Raw genomic sequence first — 18,885 nt, 5'->3', positions numbered from 1 at the left:
CTTTAACTCAAGGTCATATCACTGTTCAGAAAACTCTTTGCAGGATAACCAATCCAGTTGCCTTTTTCTTAAATGTTTATATTTTCTAATTTTTGTCAAAGAAGGGATATTACTCTGTTGTATAAAATGTTTAAAAAGCTTCTGTTTTTATTGTTTTTATTAGTGATGCTTCTGGTATGATGTCTGAAGCCTTGCCAGCTGTCTAACAGTTTTTCTGCTTTTGTTGGACTGTTCATGTGCTAAAGAGCTTTGTTAGAGTGTATTTACAATACAGTTATCCCCTTTAAAGAAAACTACCTATAATTCTTGTTCGTAAGGTTTTAAATCATTTCAACAACTCTAGTTAACTGCAGAAATGGGTCATGTAGAGGATTATAGAAGTTTCCCTCCTACTAACACTGGGTCAGTTAAACCAGTGTTTACACTGTATATATTGGTGGAGGGGAAGGGGAGCCTTTGCACTGTAGTTGAGGCCTCTTAAGGACATTGTGTTTAACATGGCAGCTGCAAAATTGTTGCCCTTCAAAATATCACTTCTCGGCTAAGCGGGGGGGTGGGGGGAGTGCAAGTCAGCTCTAAGTTATTTCTTGATTGAATGCTTTCATGAGATTTAGTGAATCAACTATAAATAAGCTTTTACAAAAGGCAAAGAACCTTAAAAATAGAAAAAATTTTTATTTAATCTTTGTTTTACTAGATGAAAATATTTAATGTGTTAGCTGCTCAGCTGAATTTTTTTTTTTTTTGAGTTACCTCAAGGCATACAGAAAACAGTTATGGAAGCACTTTCACCTGAAAGTTAAGAGGTCACACTTAAGTAAAACAGTATTATTTATTACTAGCAAATTGCCTGTCAAGCATGATGGGTTGGGGGGGTAGGTGGGGACAGAGGCCTGTATCACCCCCAGCTGCCTTGGTTTGGAGTCCAGCTCCTCCCCTGGATGGGCTGGGGAGGAACTTGCACACGGTGGCAGTGCCCTGCTGGCTGTTGTTAGTGGGGAGGGAGCCACTCTAGCTCCAAGGAGCAGGGCTGGGGGGAGGGGGTTGAGGCCAGCTGGCCTTGCCTCCCTGCTCCAGGCCCTTAGTTCCTGGTGTCATGATGGTGTTCCACTTTGTCAGGGGGCCAGGCCAGCACTGCACCACCAACACCACCACCGCCGCCTCCAAGGAGCAGGGCTGGTGGTGGGGGAGGGGCCGAGGTCAGCAGTGCTGGCCTCGCCCCCCCCGTTTCGTCCCCTCCATCATGGTGGCGCTCTGGTCCCTGCTGTCCCCCTCTGCCTCCAAGGAACAGGACTGGCAAGATTAGCACCACTGGCCTCACTCCCAGCTCTGGCCCCTCAGTCCCTGGCTGTCATGGCAGCGCTCCACTGTGTGTCTGTCTGTGCAGAGCACTCTGGCTGCTGAGACGATCAGAGTATTAATAAAGCATTATGGACAGTCGGGCAGACAGACAGACTAAGGCTTTTATATTAGAATTTGAGTCTGGTAGTATCTACAACATAGAAGCATGAACTCGGACTTATTTTTAAAGAGTTTATATTCTAAATACCACGCCCCCTAAATAGATTAACGATAAAGGAAGTAGCTATAACAGACATAAAGCAAACAAGGAAATGATTACCCATATAAAGCGGAATTCTGGTTCCCTTTTTGCATCTAAGTGGTAGTCTTCTAGCTGCATAAGTGGCATTTTTGTCACTTGCATTCTGATAACTAACAATTCATCATCTTCAATGTGGATGTGTAAATGTAGGCTAATCACTGACGAAGAAGTTACATGGATATTGTGAGCGCCTGTCTATGTCTAACTCAGAGAAACATAACTAGTCGAACCTCACTCGGAGTCATCGGACTCAGGAGGAGTAGAGCTGCCCTCTTTTATATTCTGGCCCCAGTGGCAAGTGCCCTAATGACTTAGCTTAGGAAGCCAGAGACCCAGGTTTTAGGCCCTCCTTGGCCAGCGGGGGCTTGGTTCTGCATGTGTCTGACTTGTCAGCACAGTGCTTATAACCTGGGTATGGTAGTTAGCAATATTCAGAAATCCTCCAGTCTCTCTCCAGCATTCCTTTGGCTAGCTTTGAAGCAGAAGATACTTGGGATCAGGCGGAAGAGAGCAAGGCAGAGTGTGTGAGACTCAGTGAAATGCATGCCGTTCTGGAAGAGAGGAGGCCTTCACTACTGGCCTTAGCCTTTGCTCCCAGTGGGGTAGAAACTTCCTCACTACAGTGGTCTCCACTTTATCCAGCAGCTATTAAATATAAGGCTCAGCATCAGTAGTTCAGCTTCAAAAGGAGTACTGGAGGGGACTGGATAATGCTTAACCTGCAATGTCATGAGTAGACCATTACTCTGGGAAGTCCAGAAAGATTCTCCCCTCTATACAAGGGGGGAGAGGCTAAACCCTGGTCTTTGGCTTTCTGGGTGAGCCCCAATAGCTGAGTGGTTTGTGTAGGAAAACATGGGAACTGTCCCCTGCCCACCTTCCTACTCTTCCCTCCTCTCCCATCTATCCAGGTATGCATGTAGCTACGTGTGTAGCCCAATTGAGCATGCTCACTTCATGCATACATACTTCTTTGTCCACAGTGTAAGCTTAAGGCCAAAAGCATCAGGTACATGGGTAGGAAACTGCCCTTTAGATGCACAAATAGAAATTTAAATTTACCTTGCTGCAATTCAAAACTGTTACTACTTGTCCTACCTTCTTTAAGCATAATAAATAGTCTGTGGCAGTGGTGCTAGGACCAGATGAGTGGGGTGGGGCTGGTTTGTGGGCCAGATTGAGCCCCATGCTCCAAGGCTGGACTCTGGAGCCTGGCACTGCCCAGTCCTTGTCCCTTACTCCAGGACTGGATTCTGGGGCCTAGCACTGCCCTCTCCTGCCGTCATGCTCTGAGACTGGATTCTGGGGCCTAGCATTACCCTCTTCCCATCCAGTGCGCTGGAATTGCCCCCACAGGCCCTGCACCACTCTCTGCAGCTCCCTGCATGTTGAGATTGGGCTCTGGGACCCAATGCTTCTCCAGTCCGGCCCTGCTTGCTGTAATTGGGTGGCCAATCCAGGGTGTGGGCTCAGCAGCTCCCCACTGGTCCGGCAATTTGGCAGTGGAGGAGAAGTGCCACTGTTGTCCCGCTGTCAGATTTCCACGTCCGTGGAAATCATGGGCCAGATAACATGCTCTCTGTAACTGTGCTTTGGGTATTCGAAGATTGTTATCAAATCTCCTCTTAGTCTTCTCCAGCCTAAATAATCCCTGCTCTTCCACCTTTTCTGATAAATCTTGTTTCCTAGACCTTTTTTGTTTTCTTCATCTGCTGCACTCCTTTTAAATTCCCAATTCTTGGAGCATGATGCCCAAACTGGACATAGTATTCCAAGTGAAGCCTCACTACTGCTGAATAGAGTAAAAGAACCACTTCCCTTTATTTGCAAGTGACAATCTTGTATACTCCCTAGTACGCTATTGGCCTTTTTTGCAACAAGAGCATACTTGTTAAGAATGCATGTGTCAGTGACTAATCTAGAAGTCAGGAGTTCCATGCACTAGATCATTTGTTGCCAGCCGTTCTGGTTATGCCACTAACTAAGACCTGTCCTTTCCCCTTATGCTGCTTTGATACATACCACCCCAAAGGTATGCCTGGAGTTTCATACCCAGATATGCCTGATGGAGTTTCATACCCACAAAGATATGCCTGATGGGGTTCCAGAATGGCAGCAGGTGGGCTTAAGAAAATCAGGGGCAGGATATACCTGGAAGAAAAGTGTCACCACCAAGAGCTGGATTTAACTCTGAAAAAAAATCAGTTGAGCCACCTGAAATTTCTTACAGATTTTGCCTGTAAAACTTGGAGTGTACACAGGTGATTTTGCTAACCAAGTTGTGTTGTTCACTGTTTTTCTTGTGTAACTGATGTGGCGCTGTCAGCGAAAAATTGAGTTTGTGTCAGACGAGGCGCAAGTAAAGGTTTCAGTATCATTTGATTTAATCCTGAAGTAAAAGTGTTTTTTTGGGTGGAAAGATGTCTTCAAAAACCAAAGCAATGTTGAAATGGAAAATCATGACAAAAATTGAGTGCAAGTAAACTTCTTAACTGGAATTTCTGCTGGTATGTAATGGTATAATACTTTTTCCCCCCCTGTTGCATACGATACTTCCAGTAAAGGAGTTCCAGTTAAGTTCTTACACAGGAATTAAATCTGTAATTTTATCAGACATGGGTGCCATCTGTTTCGTCTGTTACTGCTACAGAAACAAAAATCCAAAAACTATTCTCTAAATTTTTGCAGTAATCTTTTTCTTTTCTTTTTCTTTTACCTTTAAGTGAAATATTTCTGTATTACCTGACACGATTCAGAAATACTAAAAACAATTTACTACTAGTGGTAAACCTTGAAAAGCATTATTTCAGAAGTACTTTTATCCCTGTGTTGCTTCACATGCTGCCATTGTAAGGCATTATTCTTATAAAAGCTACCATATTTCATGGTGTGTAAGTTGAGTTTTGAAGCCAAATTTTTTAACTCTTAACATTCAGCCTTGACTTATACACCATCCCCTGTAAACTGGACCCTCCTCTGGGAACTCCCTGGAAACTCAGCTGGCCAGCTCTGGAAGGTTTTCACCACTGCAGAGGGAAGGACCTCTCACAACTCAGGGACTGTTCATCCTGCCGGCAGCTTGCCTCCCAGGAGGCAGGAAGGAAGAATCAGGCCCCTCGCTGCTTCTGCTTTAAAGCAGCATCCTGAGGCCAGCAGGATGTCTGGCGCTGCCAGGGAAGGGGCTGGCATGCCCCCATGGGCTGGGCAGGATGTTGACGGGTAAGGGGGGGAGGCTGATCCTGCTTTTGGTAAAGCCTGCCCTGTGGTCGGGGTCAAGTTGCTCGTGGACTGTGCAGCCCCCTAGCTTCAGGGGGGCCTCGGTGGCAGCACCCCCTGGAGCTAGCTGGCCGGGCTGCCAGCAGGCTGTGTGCTGCCTGAGCACCCAGTGGCCCGATCCAACTTCCTGGAAGCCTGCCAGCACACCACCTCTCCCATGAGCCTGCCTGTGGGGTTGACTTGTACAACAGATCTACAAAAATCCTAACTTTTTTGTACAGAAACATGCGGTTGACTTGTATGCTGTGTTGCCTTATACACTGTAAAATATGGTACTTAATCTTTTATCTTTTGATTTTAGAACTGATTATGTTAGGAATGAATAAAATATTGTAAAGAGAATTTTCATTGTATGTAGAACAAAACCAGGATACAACATTTTTTATCCCTGTTTTTTAGGGGATTTGTTGGGGCCCAGTTGTACAGGCAGCATAGGTGGTGGAAGGCTGGGGCTAAGGGGGCTTAGCGGGACAGTGGGTAGGACTGGACTGTAAGGCAGTCTGGCCGCAGGCTCTGGGCAGTTACAGCAGGGATGGGGAGGAGCAAACACACAGCCAGGATTTCTACCATGAACTTACCTGGTGGGTGGGGGGAAGGGACAGAGCCCCCAACAAATAATTTTTTTCTCCTTCCACCTATGACAGGCACATGAATGGTTTTTACACTTGTGAGGAGTCAAGACAATGAATAAGTTTTTTTTTGTACAATGAGGACATTAGTAAAACAAATGAAGGGGGAAAAAACCCAGTATGATGTAGCCCAGGGGTGGGCAAAGTCTGGCTCGTGGGCCCAGTCTGGCTGGCAGTGGACTCCGTTTCCCAGCAGCCCCTGCCCGTGTGGCTGGGGCCATTTTTCATGGAGTTGTCACAGCGCAGCTGCTTCTGGGGTCCTATGGAAACCAGCCCCAGCCACGTGGGCAGGGGCTGCTCGGAAATGGAGTCTCACCATCAGCCTGATCCTCCATTTTGTCCACCCCGATATAGCTGGAGAATTGTTCCTAAATAAGATCCTTTCATGAATATTGGGAAAACTGTGTTCAATCATTGACAGAAATAATTATTAAAATACAAATATAGAAACAAATGTGGGGGGTGTAAGTCCTCCAGCTTTTTTGTGCAGTGATTAGAACCTCTTCATATTGTGGCTAATTAGCACATAATTCTTACGGTTTTAAATTTATTTTTTATGTTAGCTTAGATAGTTTGGGTATGTATTGTATAGTCCCTCCAGATCCAGAGCAGTGGTGCTAGCCTCCATGGAGGGAGTGGAACATGAGTAGGTGCTATAAGGTGTACAGTTATGGTTGTTGTCAACTTCACTTATTATTGTAGGCTTCTGTTTGTCATGGGGGATGCCATTCTTGGTGTTGTGACCATTTTGTGATAAGTACTTATTGTACAGTGCTATTGTATTTGCATTTTTTTTCTTCTGCCTCCATTGAGAACAGTCTGCCAGATGCTAACTAGCTTTTAACTTTTGTTAAAGAAGCAGAGGTATAGACTTCTGAAGGATAGTTCTCCAGTTCTGTGTATAATTCTGTTCAGAGCCTTCATTAACTTTTTAACATATACCTCATCTTTTCCAGTGTAGCAGAATATGTGAAGGAGTACAGTTTCTGTTGACAGATGAGTAGATTCTTTTTCCTTCAGCACTCATGAAATGAGGGTCCTCAGTTACGATAGAACTACTGTTATTCCATTGGGTAAAATAACATGAACAGTGCATATGGCTATCGTTGCATCTCCTGTGTGCTCCTGGGACCTGTTGTACATGTACACAGTTTGACAACTGGGTGATTAGTTTTCTTAGCCACTACTTTTTCCACAGATGTTGTGCAGGAAATGTACAAGTTAGGATGTTCCAGGAAATGGAGCAATCAGCTACTTGGTAGACTGAGTATTGCCTTGTTGTATGGTACTTTAAGAAATAATTACAAGTAAGAGTGGCTATTTAAAGCAGGGAAATAGATTCGAATAGAATGCTGGTGTAAAGTGAGTTGAAGTAGAACAAGGATGATAGCTTCCGTTCTTTACAGTTTTTACTGGAAACTGGTTAAGAAGTTACAAGTGGCTTCATGTTTTATGAAAATGCTTATGTCATGGCAGGTGCTATATGCTCAGTGGCTGTTTAATTTCTAAATTCTAAAATTAGACCTTCTCCAGTTTGATATATTTGTTTTTTGTTTTTTAATCTAGTTCATTATTCTGTCTTCAAAAACCAAAGCAATGTTGAAATAGTATGTGTAAGAACAAAAAGAAGCTTCAGCAAAACAGTGCATTAAAAGAAGATAGGATTTGAAATCCCACAAAAGCAAAAATGTATTTTATAAATGGTCAGAATGTAGATCTTATACATTGCTAAGAAGTAAGGTTAAAAATAGATGCCTTCTTGGGAACTGGGAATGTCATAGTGAACCTGTTACTCCTAAAGCATATATATCATTGTGTTTTGTTACATAGAGTATTAACCCTAGGGCATTAGGTTTTAAACAAGCCTATGTAAGATTCCAGGCTGGAAATATCCTGCAAATCTTTCTTTACAGTTTTGATTAATATTAGGCCCAGAATGAAGTATTTGGTTCCATTTTGAAGCTTGGATTTTCTTCCAATTTCTTTTGCAGAAGTCAACTTTGTGTCACTTAACTTTTCTTTATAATTGTTCCTCTTCCTTGGGCACGTCTACACATAGCTGTATGGTGCCTTTTGTTACTATGCCATCATTTAGTACTTCCTTCCTTATGGAAGTATTAAATGATGGTCAGTTTACAGCCCATACTGCCTCATGTTGGCCTTGTATGATTATTTTTGGCAGCTTTGTCCCCGTAGCAATGTGCTATAATGATGGAGTGTGTTGCTATGGAACCATAGCAGCAGTGTCATGGTTTTTGCCAATGGATGCTACAGTGCCGTAGCGTCTTGTGTAGATATACCCTTGTGTTGTAGTGGAGATGGGAAATGCCATTTATGAGCAACCTTATCCAGTATCATGTCTTTAACGTCAGCAAATGCAGATGCTTCAGTAGTATAAAAAATATTGAAAGAATTCTGTAGTGGACAACTAGATGATAGCATATCTAGAAATCTCTTGCTAAATTTGTCAGCTGTCAGTTGTCACAATAGCTGAAGTATACTGATATGTATTTCTTAGTTTAATTTCTAAAATAATCTTGCTATTCTTTCTTTTTTATATCGGTTCCCATTTTTAAAAAGGGGTAACTTTTTAAAACTAATTCTTCCTTCCAAATTATTAAATGAATTTGATCATGTTTTCTTTATACGGTCGGTTTTGCTGTATGCTGAATGTAGTTAATACTCTCAATGTACAGAAACACAGAAGTCCGATTGTTAAATGTATCCAGTCCCTAGAAAAGCCCTTTTCACATGCATTTTGATTAAATAATATTTTTTTAAGTTCACAGCATGATAAAATGGAGCACGTGTTCTTTCTGATTTTTTTCATTATGCTCATTGCTTTGTGATAATGGCTTTGAATTTATCTGCTTTTAGATTAATATATTTTTTTAGTTCATTCAAGACCTGACTTCTTCCATATAGTTGTTATGATGTGATAATTATTTTTTCTCTTTTAAAGTGCAATAACAAATGAGTGTGTAATTGGGGGTTCTATTTAAATGAATGGCAAAACTCCACTGACTTAAGTGGGTTACAGTTTTCATCTAAAGTTTTTCTTTTTTCATATTCTTAGCATATAGCTAATAGAAAGATTAAGTAAAATGTTAGTCTTCCTTACTACCCTTTTTGTAGTCACTAGATGGAGGCTCCTTTAAAAATAAAAAATTGTCCCAAATCATACGAACTATAAGAAAGAAGCAGGTTGTAAATGAACCCAAAATATTTTGATTTTAAAAATGATAGTGCTAGGCTGATGTTAAGTAATGTTTATTCAGGAAATGCATATGAGCGAGGTATTTTTGTGGCTGATATCTTGTATTGGACTAACTGTATGGTTAGGGGAGAGGTTAATACAAGCTTTCGAATGCAATGTATTCTTCTCACACCTGAAAAAGAATGTACAACATTCAAAAGTTTGTCTGTCTTATACTAGTGATGTGAGAGGGTAAGTATATTTATACTGGTAATATATTACTGGCTAACATTTATCATGGGGCACAGTTTGGTGGGTAAGGGAAGTAGTGTAGTGCCTCAGGAAGAGGAAGGCAGCAGGGCAGGTAGGAGGGAGGCAGGCGGAGGGGAGGTGAATGTGTGGGGGAAGGGACCTAGTGCCCATAGCCCAAGGAGGAAACAGTGTGCAGCCTAATGACTCATCAGTTAAGAAATTAGCTGCTGGTTCACAGTTGATCCCTCCCAGCACACTAGTGGCTGCAGCAGGTTGAGAGCCCCTCACCTGCTGCTGCTGCTCCTTGTAACTTCATGTGGGCTGCATTGTCTGGTGGGGCTTGCCACCACTGCCTCCCGCCATTAAAGGCCCTGGGGAGTGCCTCCTTACAGCAGCTATCTGAGCTGCTGTGTTATTGGTTAACAGTTTAAACAATATCATTAGAGGAGGTTAAATGAATACTTTTTAAACAATATTTAAGTCCCTAGTCTATTACAGTGGGTCCAGTAAAATATATTACTCTCTAAGGTCCTCACCTCCATATTGGTTTGAAAACACAGATGTTCAAAGCTACTATTCTTCTGAAATGTATTGTGCTGCACTGATTGGCAGAAGGACTTGAGAGTATCTTTAATCTTATTTCTCTATTTATTTCTGCTTTTTCAGTGGAAAATATAGTGCCTCTTGCTCTGTGAAGTTCATTTCTTTTATTTTGGTTGGGAAGGAGAGAGGATGATTGTGGGAAAGATGCAGTTAATATTGGTGTAGGTTGTTTCCTGTCTAAAAAGATTTAAGGAAGTCTTAGTACAAACTTGAAATATCTTTCTAGTTTTTTGCATTTACTAATGTCTGGGCAGAAGAGTCTAAATATATGTTATCAAATTGCACTTTAATGTATAGTGGAAAGTGTTTGCTGTTTAATTTATATAGACCCCTTTACTGCATTAGACCTTTTTATTGCCTTGGGTAACAGCATAGTAAAATGTATACTAAATCTTTGGCATGCTTGTTAAAATATTTGTGATTTGTAAACATTGTTAAATATATTTTTATTGCATGTTGTTGATAAAATATGTATGTTTTATAGTTTATTGTAAAGATCAGATCATACTATCTAACTGCATTCAACAGATTAGTTTTCTTATGTTTTCTTGTTATTTTAGGTTGGTTGGAGTACTGCACGAGATTATTATACATTTCTGTGGTCACCAATGCCAGAAAATTATGTGCAAGGGTCAACTGTTAACTGTGTGCTGACTTTTCAAGGTGAGCAAGCATGTATTTGGTAACAGAGGGTCAACCTAGATGTGATATTACTATTACTTTTACTTTTTAACACCGGTGATCAGTTACACTGAAGTCCTGGGAGATGTGTTCTTTTTCTAGGTGTAACAGATAACTATATTAGATTAGATGAGACCATGTACCGATTAAGTTCTCATTTGTTCTTTCTTAGTCTTGTAAAGTTTTGCTAATTGTTGAAGATAAACATAATAGAGTGAAACTTGTTCTTTTCAGGCTAACATTTCTCTCCTTCAAACTTCAAAGAAATTATAATAATGGGTTTGTGACTTGGAATATTTTATGTAATGGCCCACTGCATTTATAAAAAACAGATCAGGGCAGAAGCTACATTGACTGAAAGCTTTATACAATAAGAGGAAAAGGAATTCAGATATTTGTTTGTTTAATTGTTTTTGCTTTATGCCAGTATTTTAAAAAATTGCTCTGATGATCCTTTTTAAATTGAGATGGATTCAAATCCTGACAAGGAATTATTGTCAGATTTTCAACCTTTTCTTGCATGCTCCCTGAAGCATCATCTTCTGCTTCAGTCTCTTCTTTGTAGTATAGTTTCATAGTTTCTAGGGTCAGAAGGGACCTGAGTAGATCATCTAGTCCGATCCCCCACCATGGCAGGAAAGATTACTGGGGTCAAACGACCCCAGCAAGATGTTCATCCAACCTCCTCTTAAAAACCCCCAGGGTAGGAGCCAGCACCACTTCTCTTGGAAGTTGGTTCCAGATCCTAGCTGCCCTGACCGTGAAGTAGCGCTTCCTGATATCTAACCTAAACCTACCCTCTGCCAGCTTGTGACCGTTATTCCTGGTCACTCCTGGCGGTGCTCGGGGGAATAGTGACTCCCCCAATGCCTGCTGATCCCCCTTGACTAGTTTATAACAGGCCACAAGATCCCCCCTCAGCCTTCTCTTTTGGAGGCTGAACAGGTTCAGGTCCCGTCGCCTCTCCTCATAGGGCCTGCCCTGCTGTCCCCTGATCATGCGAGTGACCTTCCTCTGGACCCTCTCCATGCTGTCCACATCCCTCTTGAAGTGCAGCGCCCAGAACTGGACACAGTACTCCAGCTGCGGCCTGACCAGTGCCACATAGAGGGGAAGGATCACCTCTTTGGACCTGCTTGAGATGCATCTGTGGATGCATGACAGGGTACGGTTGGCCTTCCTGACTGCCTCCCCACACTGCCGGCCCATGTTCATCTTGGAGTCAATGATGACTCCAAGATCCTTTTCCACCTCTGTGCTGACAAGAGGGGAGTTCCCCAACCTGTAGGTATGGTGCTGGTTGTTCCTCCCGAGGTGCATCACCTTGCACTTGTCTGTGTTGAATCCCATCCTATTCACATCCGCTACTCTTGTATCCTGTGTAGGTCTGATTGAAGCCTGATGCTTCCTTCTAGTGTGCCCACATGCCCCCACATCTTAGTGTCATCAGCAAATTTGAACAGGGTGCTTTTTACCCCCTCATCCAAATCGCTGATGAAGATGTTGAACAGTGCGGGCCCGAGGACCGAGCCCTGCGGAACCCCGCTGCCCGCGTCCTTCCAGGTTGAGAAGGACCCATCCACTACCCTCTGGGTGCGGCCCTCCAGCCAGTTGGCGACACAATTGACTGTGTGGGCGTCGACACCATAGTCCCCCAGTTTCTTAATGAGAACGGGGTGAGAGACAGTGTCGAATGCTTTCTGGAAGTCCAGGAAGACTATGTCCACTGCTACCCCTGCATCTAATGATCTGGTAATCTGATCATAGAAGGCTACCAGGTTGGTCTGACAGGACCTGCCACTGATGATCCCGTGTTGGTTGCCCCTAAGCATGCAGTCCCCTGCTGGCCCCTCATGGATGTGTGCCAGCATAATTTTCTCAAACAGCTTGCCTAGGATCGAGGTAAGACTAACTGGCCTGTAGTTTCCTGGGTCCTCCTTCCTTCCCTTTTTGAAGATGGGAACCACATTGGCCCTCTTCCAGTCCTCTGGGACCACACCAGAGCACCATGAGTGCTCATAAAGCCGTGCCAGGGGTCCTGCAATGACCTCGGCCAATTCCTTTAGAACTCTAGGGTGGAGATCGTCCGGGCCGGCTGACTTGAACACGTCCAACCCCTCCAGAAGCCCCCTAACTAGTTCCACGCTAACCTTTGGGCCAGGTGTGCCTCCCCTGGGGCCTGAGAAGGGCCCAGCAGGGAGGTGGCTGTTTTGGTCCCTACTTAGGAAGACAGAGGCAAAGAAATCATTAAACATGTTAGCTTTGTCGTCTAGAGTGACTACCAAATTTCCCAACGCATCCTGCAAGGGTCCCACATTACCCGGGACCACCTTCTTGCCCCCTGTGTATTTTAAAAAAGGACTTCTTATTGTCCTTAATCTGAGAAGCTAGTCCTAATTCCTTCTTTGCCTTGGCCTTCCTAACTGCCCCCCCCCCCCCCCCCCCCCCCCCCCCCCCCCCCCCCCCCCCCCCAAGCCTGAGCGACTGCAGAGTAGTCATCCCTGGTGATGACCCCTTCTTTCAATTGGGTATACGCCTCCCTTTTAGCAAGGAGACATTCCCGTATGCTTTTAGTGAGCCATGGAAGCTTGTGTGCTTTCCTGCTCCCTTTGATCCTCGTCAGGATTACCTTCCTTTGGGCTTGGAGGATCGCCTCCTTAAGGAGCAACCACTCTCCTTGGACATCTGGCTCTCCTGCTCTCTGGGACCTCAGCACATCCCCAACTATCCTCCTTAGCTTGTTGAAGTTTGCCCTCCTAAAGTCTAGGGCTGCTTATATACTTGTTTGTTATATTTTATGTTGGGGGAAACACATCTTCAAAATGCCAAAGTTCCATTTAAAATAATGGTGAGTAAAGTGTCATAGAAAATGAGATGTTTGCAGTAAATTGCCAGCTAGTTCAAAGAGGTTTGATTTCTAAATTTGAAAATTCATTGCTCTTTTGTGAAAAATGATTTTGGGTAATAAGATATTGTTAATATTATTCTTTGGCTGTGATTAGGTATAGTTTTTCCTTGGGCAAAACTCAAGACTTCACTACAGAATAGGAGATAAGGAATTCTTTGGTTACTTGTTGAAAGAGGACTGCATATACCTACCTTTTTTGAGTTAATGTCAGATATGATTCTATACTCATCATGGAGAAAGAACAATAAATTGATAATGTCATTGTATGCTTCTTTAAAGACAAATACCCATGGTTGTTATTGCAAAATCAAATTGCAAATCAAAATAGAAAAATGCTCTAGTGATTGCTAATCTTAAATTGCCTACATTTCCAAATCTTATATTATTTCAGTGTTTATAGTGTATATTCAGTACTTTTCTTCAAGAAGATTTTTGAAGCTAAAGATGACAAAACACCAGATAAACCAAATGGATTGATATTTGGAGGCATAATATCTTTAAGATTTTGCTTACTCAACATAAAGATCCAGATCAGATGCATTATCTTCTTTGTTGCTTTATATAGGTGATCACAAGGAAGATGATGAGCTGCCTTAATTTGGCTTGCTGTTGCTAAGATGTTGCCAACCCCTGGTTTAGACGGATTTTGTAATGTACAACCAGTGTTTAGCCACTTCCAGAGGATCTGACCGGTTGCTGAAGATATTGTTTGTTCTTGCACACCATTAGCTTTGTTTTAGTTTACTAAGAATCAAGTTATGTCTAATAGGGATGAAATCAGGGAGTTTGCAAATACTGTATTTACTTAAACACAAGACAAGGTTTTTTCCTCAATCAGCATGGGGGGAAAAGCCCCTCATTTTATATTTGCATACAAGGAAACCTCATTAAATACATTGTCTATCATTATACTGCTTCCATACTAGAGGATGGGGGTAAGGGTGGAAATGCAACTCAGTTACATATGAAACGTAGCCAACTAAGCCTGTAGGTGGGAAGGGGGAAAAGGAAAGAGGGAGCATGACACTTAAAAGGCAGATAATATACAGGAGACCCCAAACAGCAATACCTCATTGTAACAGGGAGATGGTTCGGGAAACATACAGTTACAAATAACATGCAGGATACAATTGTGGGGGTGGGAAAGAGTCCAGGATTAAAAGTCCTTGGAAGCGATTTGGTGGAGCAGGGGGGTGTAGTCAGGTGGATCCCTCTGTGTCATTTCCAGCCGGTGGTCTGGTGGGGGTCTACATACTGGCTGTCACGTGATGTGTTCTACGTAGAAGTCCCTTGACCATTGGATGGTGTTGGACACCATGAGGCACCATGTTAACTTGGTGTAGTGGCAGGTTATGCAGCAGGTGCTCAGGACACTGCTTGCTGGGGTCCCATCCTCTGAGCGCCCTGACGATCAGTGCCTCGACCATCGCGTCATATCCCCAGCTTCTCAAGGTGTCTGCCAGTGAATGGTACTTCTCTTGCTTCTGTTTTCAAGGCTTGATGAAAGCTTTCTGCTAGTTCTTGAACAAGATGGTGACATCTACTATCACAGCACACTTGCTGTGCTCTCTGGGCACCACAATGTCTGGGTGCAGCTATCTCTCACAGCCTGGGACGGTGCAGTTGATAGACACAGTCCCTGCTGAGGCCATGATGGCCTTGGCCAGTTGGTCCTGGATGGCATGTGTAAGGAAGAATCTCTGTCTCGTAGCCACAGTGTATTGGCACCTCCTATCATAGTTTCTGTACCAGATGGCACCATTGAGCAGCAGGCCATTGAGACAGGCATGGTGCATGAAGCACCAGTCTGCAAACTGTGAAGCTCCCACTAGGTTTAAAGTGGTTCCTTGCATCCCACTTTGAGGTGAGCATGAAGACTGTGCCCTGGTCAGGTTTTGCCCTCAGGATGCAGGTATACTTGGCTCAGAAAGCGTCCTTTAGGAACCTCTTCAGGAGGATCCTCATGTAGGGGGTCACAGTGACGCAGCTGGTGCCAGGGGCTGGGAGCAGTGAGACTCCCAGTTCCTGGTGCTTCTTGGTCCAAGTCCAGTTGCAGCCGATGTGCTTCCTGAGGCAGTGTGTGGTGAGCTTGGCTCCACAGAAAGGTGAAGTTTCGGCATCTCAGCCAAACCGTCCTTCCAGTGAGCTCTCAGGAAGGTGGCCAGGTGATGTCCAATGGGCTGCCTCATGTTTCTCTTCTGGGCAGTCTCCTTCAGGGTGGTGGTGACAATGCTGCTTACAGGCTCATCCAAGAAGGTCAAGAAGTGGACTGTGCAGGTGATCACTGTTATGTTGCAGAGGTCACCCATGCTGGGCACGTTGGCACTGCTCTGCAAATAGGGAACATACAGGATCTCATTCTTGGCCTGCAGCAGCAGGTGCTAGATCTCGTTGCTGGCCACTTCTTCAGCAGCTGCTGGATCTTAGTGTCCACTTTCTTGAGTGGGGTTTTGGAAATCAGTGAGCCCCTCAGGACAAATATGATGCAGGGAATGAGCAAAGTGTTCACTGCATCTGTCTTCTGCCAGTGGGCTAGCAGGGACAAGTCCAGTTTATGGCTGTCACTAGGTGGGTGAAGGTCTCACCATCTCGGGCACCTCATCTGCTTGTTCTGGATGGTGACAGCGGAGTCCAGGATGGTGTTCTTTTTGGAGTTGATGTCCAGGGGAACACACTTGGCAGCTTTGAAGTGGAGCCCCTCCTCTCAGCTGAATCAGAGCTGATGTCCAACACAGTGAGGAGGACCAGGTCGTCTGCGTAGGGCAGGATGTTCAACTTATACTTGTGGAGGTAGTGTGCGGTGGGGTCTCCCTCTGCTACTTGGAGGAGCAGCTCCATCACCAGGTTGAAGATGATGGGGCTGAGCAGGCAGCCCTGCTTCACTCCAAACCAGAAGGGGATGGGGGATGTCATGCGTCTCGCCCTCCAATGACTGGATGGTGGTGGTGCAGCTGTTGTAGAGCTCCTGCACGAGACTGATGGTCTTGTCCAGCATCCTGAGCTCCCAGAGGGTGTCAGAGATGTAGAGGTGGGGTATGGAGCTGAAGTCATTGGAAATGTCTAGCCATGCCACCTTGTACTGCCTTCTGCCCTCTGAGCATCATCCAGTGTCATCTAGAATGCAAAGTTATGTTCATTAGTAGGAGTGTTGCCAGAAGATTGAGGGAAGTAATTTTTCCCCTCTATTTTGCACCGGTGAGTTTTGCCCCTGCCCCCCAATTTTAGAAAGGACAGGTTGGAAAGAATCCAGCGAAGGGCATTGAAATTGGTGTGGAAACTAGGCTTATTTAGTTTAGAGAAGAGAAGACTGAGGGGGGATTTAATAGCAGCCTTCAACTACCTGAAGGGTGGTTAAACAGAACATGGAGCTAGACTGTTCTCAGTGGTGACAGATGACAGACCAAGGAGCAATGGTTTCAGGTTGCAGCAAGGGATTTTTAATTTGGATATTAGGAAAAACCTTCTCACTAGGGGGGTGGTGATGCACTAGAACAGGTTACCTAGAGAGGTGGTGGACTCTCTATCTTTGGAGGTTTTTAAGGCCTGGTCTGATAAAGCCCTGGCTGGAATGATCTAGTTGGGGATGGTCCTGCTTTGATCGGGTGGGGGTTGGACAAGATGATTTCCTGAGGTTCCTTCCAACCTTAATTTTCTATGATTCTGTGATTCATAGCAGCTCTCGTTTGACAGAAAATCCTTCTGGCTCAGGCTGATGGTCTTCCTGTTCATTGCCTAGTTGCTAACAGGCTGCCAAACAGCTGGCGTAGAGCTGGTAGCTTGTAGATTTTGAGCAACTGGGCCTCCAGTTGCTCAGCTTGTCCTTTTTTGTGTATAAGCAACCTGGTCTAACTGCACTTTATAGAAACTGTTCAGTTTGCCAGACATTTAAGGCTGGTGAAGAAACAGGAATCATTGGAAGTGAGAGAGAAAGAAAGGTTCAGTTCAGGCATGGGTGTGAAGAGGAAGTTGAAAAGTAGTCAGTGTAGTGGCTCATCATGACTTGAAAAAATTGGCGCTGAGGAGAATGCATGCAATGGACACTACCATGTATCTTATTCAGATGGATTGCGCTAACATATCCTTGTGGTAGATTCCCATCAGTATCTCAGCCTTTTTGGCCAAGATCAAATATACCAGGTTGCCCTGTACCTCATCTGCATGTAAATCTTTGGAGCATAATAGATCTTGTGACAAGAACACATAGTTCCAGTCATGGGTCAGGGATGTAATGAGCACATGGATCCCTTGTGAGGGTGTTATAGGATGTGTCTGGACCAGGTACCTTCTCACTCTCAGGTTCCAATTCCACCCCCCCCCGGGGCGCCACTGGATATCTTTCCTGCCATGCCTTGTTGTCTTTTTGGGAAGCTTGAGGGAAAACATGTGCCCAGGAGCAGTATTTTCTGGTGCAAACTGCAGTGGAGTTTATCATGTTGCCTTAATGGCATGTGTAGATGTACCCAGTGTCAAGTAGTGGTAGTCTGTGAGATGAACCCTTCACATGGCTGCATTATTTTTTCTATCTTAAAGTTAAGGATAATAAATAAATCAGAACTTTAATACAGCTGGAAATTGCAGAGTAGGGGCAAAGGTTCTTTCATACCTTAAAGAACTTTGTTAGCCTTGCTTTGAGATGACACACGCAGTTCAGTTCTGATCTCAATCTGTTCAGTCATTGGGTTGTCCATTGCTACTAACAGTGTAATTTTGTTTTAAATTTTTAGCCAGTTTCATGTTAGGATTTTGGGAAGTAAATGCCTGTCTACCAGTTCCTTTTACAGAGTTTACCAAATAGTCATGGGATGAAAGTGACTGGAGTTGGGTTGAATTCAAAACACTAGTGACCTAGAAGTGAAAGCTTTCTTATCCTATTACCAGACCTTAGAGTGATCCAATCCTCTAGTGTACGATGACGCTTGAAGTAAAATTCCATCTGATACTTCCCTTGTTCAAAGTCCATCACTTTTATAAAAATAGATTTAACTATTCTAGTATTCATGGAATTTCCCAGTTGCATTCTGAAAAATATTTAAAATCTGATAATGTAAGATCATTAGAGATTACAGAAGCTTAATTTGACAAATTAAGGGAAAGAATCTTGTGCAGCATGCCCTAAGAAATTTTTGATTTAGCAGTTGGGTATTGTGGAAGAAGCATGTTTTCAATGCTTGAAACATTTTCCAAAATATTCTAAGTGGTTTTAAAATTGCTGTTGTTGAACCAGCTTTAAAATGTGCTGGAGAGACTCTGCAGACTGTATTGTAACCTTTTTTACAGTGGCTTCAGCTGAAACTGGTTTCAAGCAACCTGTGTTTTTGGAAAAATGTACCTGAAATAGACCTGTACAAGGAGTCATTATTGACAGTAAGGTGTTAGTTCCCAAATCACAGTTAATTTCTGAATTTTTTTAATGTAAAAACACCTTTTTTCCACTCATTATTAGTAAGCAATATGGAGGATCTGATAAATATATTTAAATATAGTACATTGTTAATGTTGTCTATTAAGTAAATATGGTTAGCTTCCGCCCTGCTCCCACCCTGCCTGCCCCCCCACATTTAGTGAAACTTGAATGCTAGGGGAAATTTTCCAGACTGCAAACAGATGTTGCTCTTGTGCCACCATGAAGATTATGGCGGCACAAAATCCAAGCAAACGTGGTCACGCCTCTTATCATGCCCAAAAGAGTACCTGGGATTTTTTGTGGTAATAGTTTGCGCCCCCTTTTTGCAGCAGA

The 18,885-nt window shown here is 43.6% G+C and overlaps 1 protein-coding gene across 2 annotated transcripts in view; it reads left to right on the top strand.

Annotated features, from left to right (window-relative positions):
- TAX1BP1 (Tax1 binding protein 1) overlaps positions 1–18,885 on the top strand; it is a 93,533-nt gene that overhangs the window by 13,779 nt on the left and 60,869 nt on the right. For both annotated transcript variants that reach the window (XM_090046668.1, XM_090046667.1), the window contains exon 4: positions 10,120–10,222. In XM_090046668.1, the coding sequence (XP_089902794.1) occupies positions 10,120–10,222 (103 nt within the window). The remainder of the gene's footprint in view (positions 1–10,119; positions 10,223–18,885) is intronic.

Source organism: Crocodylus siamensis, chromosome 5, assembly GCF_052110815.1.
Source record: "Crocodylus siamensis isolate JL-2025a chromosome 5, ASM5211081v1, whole genome shotgun sequence".
NCBI classification, from domain to species: Eukaryota; Metazoa; Chordata; order Crocodylia; family Crocodylidae; genus Crocodylus; species Crocodylus siamensis.
Note: the sequence above shows the minus strand (reverse complement) of the source record. Positions and strands in the feature narration are given on the sequence as shown.